This window comes from Pseudoliparis swirei, chromosome 10 (genome assembly GCF_029220125.1).
Source record: "Pseudoliparis swirei isolate HS2019 ecotype Mariana Trench chromosome 10, NWPU_hadal_v1, whole genome shotgun sequence".
In the NCBI taxonomy this organism is placed as follows: domain Eukaryota; kingdom Metazoa; phylum Chordata; class Actinopteri; order Perciformes; family Liparidae; genus Pseudoliparis; species Pseudoliparis swirei.
The window spans coordinates 1807872-1819177 of NC_079397.1; the positions used below are offsets into that span (position 1 = coordinate 1807872).

Below are 11306 nucleotides of genomic sequence, written 5' to 3' on the forward strand. Positions count from 1 at the left end.
CGTCTCGCGCGCCGGTGAGGAGATCTGCGGGTAGAATAACGCGCGTGCCACCGCGAGAGGACGCACTGTCACAGGTTTTAGGAGCGGAACCCGCAACCTGGCCCGCAGCAACAGGCTCTCTCTCTCTCTCTCTCTCTCTTGGCAGACTTTAAGAGACATAAATAATAATAGTTTTTACTACTTTTATTCTTAATTAATTGGCTTGGATGCTCATGTGAACTGGATCTTTAAATACGTTTTTTTTTGGATATGTAAAATGTTTTGAGGCCTATTAAAAAAAAGATGATATATATTTTAATAATGTATATATATTATGATTGGGCAAGGTCATTGAAGCAGAACTACATCTCGCAGGACTTCTGCGTCCCTCCGGCCCATGTTATATTCAATTAGGGTGCTTAGGCCCCGCCCCCTGACGATGACACTGACAGACCTCCTTAAGTTGCGTCGCGCCACAGCTGTCTGCGCGCATTGAGCTGCCTGGCGCCATCCCGAAAGAATGCCTTCACTGTAAAAAAAAGAAGAAAAAAAGGGGGGAGCTGTAGAAAGAGAGCGAGAGAGAGAGAGAGAGAGGTAAAGCAAGGTTGAGCGAGCAGCAGCCACACAGACCAGAGAGAGAGAGAGAGAGAGGAGTTAATGGAGAGACTACAACTGCGCACAAACAGATTTGATCAGTGACTTTAACTCGCGGGTCAGCGCGCACAGAGCACCGAGCACCGGACACCGAGCACCGGACACCGAGCACCGAGCACCGGGCACCGAGCACCGGACACCGGACCAGGCTGAAACACCGACGTGGTTTTCGGTTCCTCTCTTTTCTTTTGGTTCTCGAGAGGAAGAAGTTCCGCCGCTCTGGAGTATCTTTATCTTTGTGTGTGACAGCCGGCTGTGAGGATGTGGGGTATGTGTGTGTTTACATACTGTGTTGTTGTTGTTGTTTAATTCATTGAGGTTTGCCATGTGAGGAACAGTAAGATCATGAAATGCTCTTCTCTTCTCCAGGTGATCGGAAGCAAGCGCGGAACCTGTGGATTTAACCCCCCCCCCCCCTAAAAATAACCCAAACAGAAAAAGAAACCCGGATTTGGGACTCTTTCTTATCTTGACTCGTTTGCTCCGGCGCGCATGAACATTTACTGACGAAGAAGAGAAGAAGAGAAGAAGAAGAGCGATGGAAGTAAGCGCGGACCAGCCCCGGTGGATGAGCCACCACCCCGCGGTGCTCAACGAGCAGCACCCCGGCGCGCACCACCCGGGCCTCGGCCACTCCTACATGGACGCGTCGCAGTACCAGCTCGCGGACGATGTGGATGTATTGTTTAATATCGACGCGCAGGGGAACCACGTGTCCCCGTACTACGGGAACTCGGTCCGGGCGGTGCAGAGGTACCCGCCGCCCCCCCACAGTGAGTCCGCGGCCTCCCGGGCCTCTTCTTTCATTTTAATGTGTTTTAACGGGCGCGTGATCCCGGGTGTCGGCTCGGTGCTCGCGCGTAATTGACAGCGTGAGACTCAATTAACGGCACCGGCGTTATTTGGGGGGGGTGGGGGGGGATTGTTATGTGTCATCAGACCGGGACCCAGACGGTTTCCGAGGTGTCTCGCGCCGTGACCTCCAGCCTGCCTTTTGGTTTCTGCCCTCCTCGCGCACAGGAACACTTCATCCGTTCAAGGAGCTCGTGCGTAATTTACCTCCACTCCCCCCAAAATAAATAAAACACACAAACACACGAAGTTAATGAAATATAAATGTTGGCACGCACGTATTTAAAGAAAGGAGAATATTGTGGGAGCGTTCATGTTTTCACTGGTGAGCGCGTGCACGCTATTCCCCTCCATCATAATGTGCCATTCATCCGCAGTTCCCTTTATGGAGCGCGTGAACTTCCTCCACTGTGATCACATCGACGGCCTCCTCCTGACTCAGTGTTCCGCTGCGAGGCAACACACACACAACTAAATGTTTAAAACATAAATCGTGCACGCGCGTCCGAGGATTCCCGGACGCGCGATCTGGATGGAAAGTATTTTTGTATTTTGTATTTTAAGTACCAGCCGGAAGCAGAAGACATCTCTGTGTCCCGGATGAATAATACGATGTAACTGTGTGTGTTAAATCAGTGTGTCCACGTGTGTGTGCGTGTGTGTGTGTGTGTGTGTTCAGGCCTCCAGCTGTCACCGTGTGTTTAAACGTTGCCCCGGTGGTTAACGCTATGTTGCCGGTGTGTTCCGGTGTGCTGACGGTGTGTTTCCGGTCTTCCCCGCCGCAGGTAGCCAGGTGTGCCGGCCCTCGCTGCTCCACGGCTCGCTGCCCTGGCTGGAGGGTAGCAAAGGCATCGCGCCGCACCACAGCTCGTCCCCCTGGAACCTGAGCCCCTTCCCCAAGAACCCGCTGCACCACGGCTCCCCGACCAGCCTGTCCGTGTACCCGTCGGCCTCGTCCTCCTCCCTGTCCGCGGGCCACTCCAGTCCGCACCTCTTCACGTTCCCCCCGACCCCGCCGAAAGACGTGTCCCCGGACCCGGGCAGCATCTCCGCCCCGCCGGGGGGCGCCGGCCCCGGGCGGCAGCAGGAGGACAAAGAGTGCCTCAAGTACCAGGTGACCCTGGCCGACAGCATGAAGCTGGAGTCCGCGCACGGCCGCGGCGTGGCGTCCATCGGAGGGGGGTCGTCCTCCGCCCACCACCACCACCACCACCACCCCATCGCCACATACCCATCCTATGTCCCCGAGTACGGGCCGGGCCTCTTCCCGCCAAGTAGCCTGATAGGTGGGTCCTCTTCTAGTTATGGTTCCAAAACGAGACCAAAAGCAAGGTCGTGTTCAGGTAGGCCGGCTTTATTTACTCTTTATAACCCTCTCATGCCGCCATGTCTCCCCCTCATACCCTCACCCCCCCTCTCCCCCCCCCCTCGTGTCTTCTGCCCTGAAGCTTTCTTCTCTCATCATTTTCATTTTAAAAGATTTTTTTTAAACCACATTTAAATATATTAATACACAATACTGCTTTTACTGCTCATCATAATAACACAACAACGAGGGCGATTTAAATTTAACGTGAAAATAAAAATATCTCTCATATATATAAATAAAAATTAAATACGTTTAGAGCAACAATAAAAAAAAAGATAAGAATACATTTTAATTTCATTCTCAGACTTTCTCGGATATTTCCCAAATAAAAGATTTCAGAGTGCTTTAGATATATTACCCCCCCCCCTTGCTCTCCACGCACGCGGACAGAGACAGAGGGGAGGCCCGCGTCGCCCCGTTTATATATTTAAGATAATCCCATTACTGTCAGACCAGCGCGCGCCACAGTGCGCATTGTTTATCCAGCGCCGGAGCACCGGATGCTGCGCGCGGGGGAACGAGTCTCGGTGGCAGGGTGCAGGAACCGAGGGAGGAGGGGGGAGGGGGAGAAGAGAGAGGGAGAGTTATTTTTTCCAAATTGTGAGCGCGAGGGTAATTCTGTGAAAGGTTGCTGTGGAGCAGTTTCTCTGTAATGAGATTAATCTCTTCTGCTTTAGAAAACACGGATTACTGATGCATATCATCGGGATTACACTTAATGCAAATAAAGATGTTTTAATTCGAGGATAATGTCAGATAATGTCTGTTTTGGGGAGATATTCCCCGATCTGATGATGAGTATTACACCATTATACACCCCGCGTCTCTTTATGCTATAACGAAGTGCGCAGTAGCGCAGTGCGCGCTGAAGTCTCCGAGAACCTCAAACGCACCGCGGAGGGGCCGGTTAGTGCTCCCGTGCACGGTCCCTGTTTGTAAAAACACACGCACGCGCACACACGCACGCACTTGCCAGGAGCCTTCACGCATGTCCGTGGTGCCAAAATGCGGCACAACCTGGAATGAGGCATCTCTCTCTCTCTCTCTCTCTCACTCACCCTCTCTCTCTCTCTCTCTCTCTCTCTCTCTCTCTCTCTCTCTCTCTCTCTCTCTCTCTCTCTCACTCACCTCTCGCTCTCTAAAGAAGTGGAGCTTTGTCCTTTTGCCTCTCTCAAAAAAAAGAAAAAAAGGGGAAGTTCGGCTGCATGACATGCAAAGTTCCCTCCGCGCAGAAACACTCCGACTTTCGATTTACGCGCCACGCGCACGGTTCGTGAACGCGTCTCACCTGTCACCAGATGAGTGCCAGTCAAACCAGCTCAATAACCCCCCCCCCCAAAAAAATAACAGCACACAGCTGTCAACAAAGACACCATATTTATTATTATTATTATTATTATTATTATTATTATTATTATTATTATTATTATTATTATTATTATTATTATTATGAGAGATATGATGAAAGAAAGAAAAAGGCCTATTTTATTATTTATTTCTCAAGGACCAAAGTGCAATTTGGATTATTAAAAAAAATCCTGTTTCAGGACACGAAGATTTTGTGATATATATTTTCTATATTTAAACAAATTATATATTTTTATATACGTTTATATAACATTTTTTATATATATATAAAACAAATATTTTTCAAATATATAATTAAAACAATATATATATATAAATATATATTTATATAATTTATATATAAATACAAAATAATATCAATATAAATATATATATAAATAAAAAAACATTTAAAAAAACGTATGGACCTTAACACAACTCCTGTGTTCACCACCAACCTTACCTCATGTGTGTGTGTGTGTGTGTTCTAATCCATGCCTGTATTTGCCATGTTACGTCATCGTAATCTCATTTTACACAAACTCCAGAAAAATAAATGTTTTTTCTTTCTGTTTTTTTCAAATTTTAATTTCACATCATTGAATTTCAATTTTAATATAATTTACGGACCAACTGACCTCGGCCCTGTCTCCCATGTTCTGTGCGTGTGTGTGTGTGTGTGCGCGTGCGTGTGTTGCAGAAGGTAGAGAGTGTGTGAACTGCGGGGCCACGTCCACGCCGCTGTGGAGGCGGGACGGCACGGGCCACTACCTGTGTAACGCCTGCGGCCTGTACCACAAGATGAACGGGCAGAACCGGCCTCTCATCAAACCCAAGCGGCGGCTGGTACGTGTCTCCCCGCGCGGCCCTATTGACGTGTCCGTCTCTCTCTCTGTGTTTCCCCTATCCAGGAAGAAGTAGGCCTATTAGCTGCAGGAAATTGACCCGACAAGTGCAGGTCTCTGTTTTCAGATACTACCCATAGCGAAACGACAAACAAAGAAAAAAATACACCAGAAAAACTAAACTGCACCGGTTTTTTAAATCCTTTTTTATTTATTATTTTTTACTCCTTTTTTAATAGTAAATGCAATGACGATGCTATTTATTATAATAATTTGCTAGAATTGTCATCGATTCACGGTACTCTGTTTAAACAATAGGTATGTGTGTGTGTGTGTGTGTGTGTGTGCGTGTGTTTTGGAGGCGCATAGTTGTGGCTGCAGGCGCGCGCTCACAAAATAAACGAACATCACGCGAATATCATTTCACGTTTTAATATTTTGGATATTTTAGTTGTTGTTGCAATTCTTACGATCGATTCAGGTGGAAATATTTCTTATAATATTTTGTTGTTGTTGCAGTTATTGTTAGGGAAAGTCCCTCTCGCGAGCTTTAGAAGCCCCCCCCCCCCCCGTTATGCCTTCTTATGAAAAAGAGAGAGACACAAATAATATTCTCTCGAGGCAAAGATGGCGGCCAGAGGCTCCACGCGCACAGCCGACTTCCCGGGAACAGAGCGGCCGGATGTCTGAGCAGCGCAGATAACAACACGGTGCACACACACGGGAGCGCGCACACACACACACACACACACACACACACACACACACACACACACACACACACACACACACACACACACACACACACACACACAGTCACGACTTGGGGTTGTTTGGTGTTAGTTGCCACGCAACATTTGACCTTGTCGTTTTTGTATTTTTTTTCTATTCATGGAATAGAACACATCTTTATTTATAGGCCAGAAAAAATAAATGAAAAAAATCAACGGAGGAGAATTTAGGATCATTTGTGTAATAATTAAATCACATTGATCGACTGATATCTGCTCATATTTAACGTATTTTAATTTTTAATTTTGTAGGTACGTTTTAGAGAAGTGCAGCATCGGCGTCGTAAAAATAATAATAAAGAAATAAAAATCAAGATGGTAAAATAAGAAAATGCAATGGAAGTAAAGAAGACATACACACGTCACATACGGGTCTCAAAGAGGCTTCATTCCCTGGTTGGTTATTCTTAGCGCGCGCCACGCAGCAGGGGTCACGAGGCCAACCACGTGTGTATAATTGGAAATCCCTCCCCGAGATAATGTAGTCCCGCTCCCGTCGCGCGCGTCCTCTGCGGTCACCTGTGTATTGATTGTTTTTTAAAGAGATTATAACATCAAGGTCACGTGACGCTCACTGCGTGGCAGTCTGCAGCTGAAATATAAACTGCTTTATTTGTTATGTTTTTTATCCATTTTTAATGCTTTTTAATGGGCGTGCAGTTATCTGCTGATTCATTTCACCGCATGACGTAATCATGTCCACAGTGTCACGTGATCAGGCCTTTTCCTGCTCTTATTGTTGAACGTCGACCTTTGAAACACTTTGTAAAGTTATTTAATCAGAAGTCATATTTATATATATCTCATTTCAAGCCTTCTGGACATTGACCCAGCAGGAGGCTCGAGCTCTGCTGGAGCTCCTTTATGTTTATTTAACTGGTTTTAAATGATTTTGAAGCTTAAAATGCAGAATTTTAATTCATTTGGGTGGAACAATACCTTTAATCACCACCAGGGCCATTAAATAACTTCACGTGAATAAAATGAAGCTTTTAATCTGCAACCACAGCAGAAAAGAAACTATTTTCTTCATTGCATTCGCGTGCACGCGCAGGGCGTGCCACGAGCAGCACCCCCCAAAAAAGACCAGCTCCATCTCAGACCAATAACAACATCTCATCTGCTGCCTGAGCGAAGTGCGCGGCCTCTGTTAAGCGCGTCAGGATGAAGCTGCTTGTGGGTCAGTGCGCGGTCACGTGACGCTCTTCTCTCTCTCTCTCGCACGCGCAGTCCGCGGCCAGGCGCGCGGGCACGTCGTGCGCGAACTGCCAGACTACCACGACCACGCTGTGGCGGAGGAACGCGAACGGGGACCCGGTGTGCAACGCGTGCGGCCTCTACTACAAGCTGCACAATGTAAGTAGAGAGGGACCGCGCGCCTCCTGCTGCGCCTCCTCCTCCTCCTCCTTAATTAATAAGATTTATTGGCTTTACGTATGAATCTAAAAACGTGTTAGAGGAAGTGACGTCAGCAGCCAATTAATACAAAATTCTTCTTCTTCTTCTTCTTCTTCTACTTCTTCTTCTTCTCCCCCCCCCTCCTCCTCCTCCTCTCTGACCACCACTCCGTCTAATTCGTTTTGGGGTTTTGGTGTTAGCGCCTCATCATCTCACATCCTCAATCTGAAAACCCCAGGGGCTCGTTTACTCTCCCCTCCCCTCCCCCCTCTCTCTCTCCCCCTCCATCTATCTCCCTCTCTCTCTCTCTCTCTCTCTCCCCCTCCATCTCTCTCTTTCTCTCTCTCTCTCCTGTCACTTTTCATTTTCATGTGGCTGAAACTAAATAATAATAAGAAGCAGGCTAACTGCTCTCTGAGGCCACATGTAGGTAATACCCCCCCCTCCCCCCTCATACAACAGACCCCCCCCCCCCCCATGAGGAGCATCCTGCCCGTTGTCACGCGAGCCGTCCTGTTAAATCATTTTCCCATGTTACCTTTGGGCTGCAGGAACACACTCAGGGGAGGGGTGATGGACAACAATACCCCCCCCCCCCCTCATATTAGCTCCTGGACTGCCCCCCCCCCCCCTCGTCGTGCGTTGGGAGTTTATTTCGGGATAAATCCGGACTTCTGTCGGGCTCTCGCTCGCCCTTTGAAACAAATTACACATTCTTCACGGGGAGTTTAGCAAAAGTCCTTCGACCGCAGTGTGAGTGTGTGTGTGAGTGAGTGTGTGCCTGTGTGTGTGTGTGTGTGTGCGTGTGAGTGTGTGCGTGTGTGTGTGAGTGCCTTTGTGTGAGTGTGTGTGTGAGTGCCTGTGTGTGAGTGTGTGTGTGCGTGTGTGTGTGAGTGCCTGTGTGTGTGTGTGTGAGTGTGAGTGTGTGTGTGCGTGTGTGTGTGAGTGCCTGTGTGTGAGTGTGTGTGTGCGTGTGTGTGTGAGTGCCTGTGTGAGTGTGTGTGTGTGAGTGTGAGTGTGTGTGTGTGTGAGTGCCTGTGTGTGAGTGTGTGTGTGCGTGTGTGTGTGAGTGCCTGTGTGTGTGAGTGTGAGTGTGTGTGCGGGTGTGTGTGTGTGAGTGCCTGTGTGAGTGTGTGTGTGTGAGTGTGAGTGTGTGTGTGTGTGTGTGAGTGTGTGTGTGTGTGAGTGTGTGTGCCTGTATGTGTGTGAGTGTGTGTGTGTGTGCCGACCCCAAAAAACAAACAAACACCTGAGTTTAGAGAAGTTTCGCTGGAGAGAAAAGTTTCCACAAACCGGCCTTGTTATCTCCCCCCCCCCCATAGAGAGAGAGAGAGAGAGAGTTTCTGCGGCGTCATTGACTCAAGCGCTCTGGCTCTTGGTTTCACGTCTCGGGGGTTTCTCCCCTCTGAGGAAAGGTAGACGTTTCACCATCAAAGGGGGGGGGGGGGAGGGGGGGGGCGTAGAGCGAGAGGCCTTCAGAGCTGGAAGCGGGGCGAGAGAGAGAGAGAGAGAGAGAGAGAGAGAGAGAGAGAGAGAGAGAGAGAGAGAGAGAGAGAGAGAGGGAGGGAGGCGGAGGAGCCTCAGTTCTCGGCCCTCCACCGATCCATCTGGGCCAACAGGGCACCGGCTCAACACTGACCCCCCCCCCCCCCCCGCAAAGCCCCCCCCCCAGATCAGGATGCCAGTCGGCCTCCTCCAGCTCTTTTCGGAAATCCGGCCCGCGGCCCAGAATTCCATCATCCAGCTCTCGGCTAAACCTTCAGCTGGAATATGGCAGAGGAGGAGGAGGAGGAAGAGGAGGGGGGAGGAAGAGGAGGAGGAGGGGGGAGGAGGAGGAGGAGGGGGGAGGAAGAGGATGAGGAGGAGGGGGGAGGAGGAGGAGGAGGGGGAGAGGCCGTGTGTCTCCGTGGTCGACGTTTATAGCTGCCAGATCCTTTCCTCCTCGTTCTTCTTCTTCTTCTTCTTGTTCTTCTTCTTCTTCTTCTTCTTCTTCTTCTTCTTCTTCTTCTTCTTGTTCTTCTTCTTGTTCTTCTTCTTCTTCTTCTCTCTGTTCGCTCTCCAAACACACACACACACACACAGGAATGATTACACGTCATTTCCAAAACCCCAGAATCTCAAGATGGAAACTGAACGCTCTTATTTTGAAACTTCTCTTTATTGTGAGGCTTTAATGTCTTTTTTACATCCTTGAACACTTGAGTACTCGAGTACTCGTCGTGCCATCCTAACGTGCCATCCTCTCCGTCTCCTCTCGAGAGCAGATCAACCGACCTCTGACCATGAAGAAGGAAGGAATCCAGACCCGGAACCGGAAGATGTCCAGCAAGTCCAAGAAGAGCAAGAAGTCTCCGGACGGCCTGGACGACTTCTCCAGCCGCCTGATGGAGAAGAGCTCCGCCTCCTTCAGCCCGGCGGCGGCGCTGTCGCGCCACATGTCCTCCTTCCCGCCCTTCTCGCACTCCGGCCACATGCTGAGCACCCCGACGCCCATGCACCCCTCCTCCGGCCTGTCCTTTGCCCCCCACCACCCCTCCAGTATGGTGTCAGCCATGGGTTGAGAGGCCCCGCCCCCTTTTTCCCAGGCCCGCTCCGCCTCGCGTCCCCCTGCGGTACCTCTCTGCTTCCATCACCTTAAAAAAAAAAAAAAACTGATAGAACGGCTCCAAGCTCCTCCCCCTGACCACGCCCCCCAGTCTGATCCCGCCCCCACCCAATTTGACCCCGCCCCCCCACCATCACCGAGCTGCGCCCGCGAGGCTTTTCGGCTCCTTTGTCCTCAGTTGTAACTTTATTTTTTATAGAAATCAAAGTGAATTTGTGGGGGGGGGTCCTCATGGAGGCGGACCCTCATGGAGGCGGACCCTCACCACAAGGAGCTCCATGTGTACAGAAATACTTTTTTTTCCTCCGCACACAAACACTGAAAACGACTTTGTCAACGACCTCCACTCGACCTCCAGCTGGCCCCGCCCCCCACCCCTGGCCCCGCCCCCTTCTTCACTTTGCACCGCACCTCCTCCTTCTCTTTCTCCTTCTCCTCTTCTTCTTCTTCTTCCTCTCCTCCTCCTCTTTCTTCTACTTCTCCTCCTGCTGCTCCTCTTTCTTCTTCTTCGTCTCCTCCTCCTCCTTCTTCCTCCACTTCACAGACGTTGAACACATTTGTACAAATTGTATTGAATACAAAACATTTAAATGAAGACTTTTTAATTTAGCGAGAGAAAAATAAAAAAAAGTACCCCCCCCTCGCCCCCCGGGCAGCTAACGACAAGAAGGGTACGAGTAGGAGAGGAGAGGACGCCTCTTGAGGAAAGGAAACCAAGGGAGGAGGAGACGAGGAGACGAGAGGCCGGGTTTTATTTTATTATTTTCTGCCTGCGTGAATCGTGTTGCATTGAGTCTCTTCTTCTTCTTCTTCTCTTCTTTTTTATTTTTAAAAACCTTTGGATGTAATATAGGTCTCGGGCAATTGGGTTTGTGTTGACGCGTGCACGTACACACACACACACACACACACACACACGCAACACACACACACACACACACACACACACCCGAAAGACTTCCTTCCCGCCCTCAGATTATATGCATTGTGAAAATAAAGTTCCTGTATTTGTTATTTGTATGTATAAAATCAGAGTACCAAAAATACGAAATAAACAAAGATGTAGAATTATTTCTTTATGTTATGCAGACTGAATGGTTGTAAAAAATTTAATAATAATCACTTGTGTAAAAATATGACTGCTTTTTATGTTTTTGTTTCGTAACAATTTTTTTTTTCTCCTCTTTGAAAATAATAAACTCGTTTAATCTGTTGACATGTTAGCACCGTGGTCCGGAGCCGTCTGTCACACACACACACACACACACACACACACACACATTTATTTTACCCAGCGTTCACAGGTCAGCTGAGCACAAACAGGAAGAGCAGAAATAAACGGAGCCGACGGAGGAACAAATCAAACGACGGGGGGTCGGAGAGGTCACACACACACACACACACACGCACACACACCTACACACACACGCGCACACACACACACGCACTCACACACACCAAACCCC

The 11306-nt window shown here is 49.1% G+C and overlaps 1 protein-coding gene across 4 annotated transcripts; it reads left to right on the forward strand.

The window, feature by feature from the left end:
* Window positions 1–509: 509 nt before the first annotated feature.
* On the forward strand, window positions 510–11063 carry gata3 (GATA binding protein 3). Of its 4 annotated transcripts, none has more exons than XM_056424625.1 (6): window positions 510–901; window positions 1003–1406; window positions 2271–2828; window positions 4902–5047; window positions 7068–7193; window positions 9500–11063. In XM_056424625.1, exons 2-6 carry the CDS (start codon window positions 1172–1174, stop codon window positions 9794–9796), a joined length of 1362 nt encoding a protein of 453 aa, XP_056280600.1. In that variant the 5' UTR covers window positions 510–901; window positions 1003–1171; the 3' UTR covers window positions 9797–11063. The 4 variants fall into 4 exon arrangements, with proteins under 4 accessions (XP_056280600.1, XP_056280602.1, XP_056280601.1 ...); XM_056424627.1 differs by lacking the exon at window positions 4902–5047 and adding an exon at window positions 5113–5159; XM_056424626.1 differs by having other exon boundaries at window positions 2271–2771.
* Window positions 11064–11306: the final 243 nt, after the last annotated feature.

What these genes read in the sequence shown, in the direction of transcription:
- gata3 (XM_056424625.1), top strand. Translation starts at nt 1,172, where the DNA reads ATGGAAGTAAGCGCGGACCAGCCCCGGTGGATGAGCCACCACCCCGCG. An exon ending in AAAAGCAAGGTCGTGTTCAG is followed by an intron (nt 2,829 to 4,901) that starts GTAGGCCGGCTT and finishes CGTGTGTTGCAG; the next exon opens with AAGGTAGAGAGTGTGTGAAC. An exon ending in TCAAACCCAAGCGGCGGCTG is followed by an intron (nt 5,048 to 7,067) that starts GTACGTGTCTCC and finishes TCGCACGCGCAG; the next exon opens with TCCGCGGCCAGGCGCGCGGG.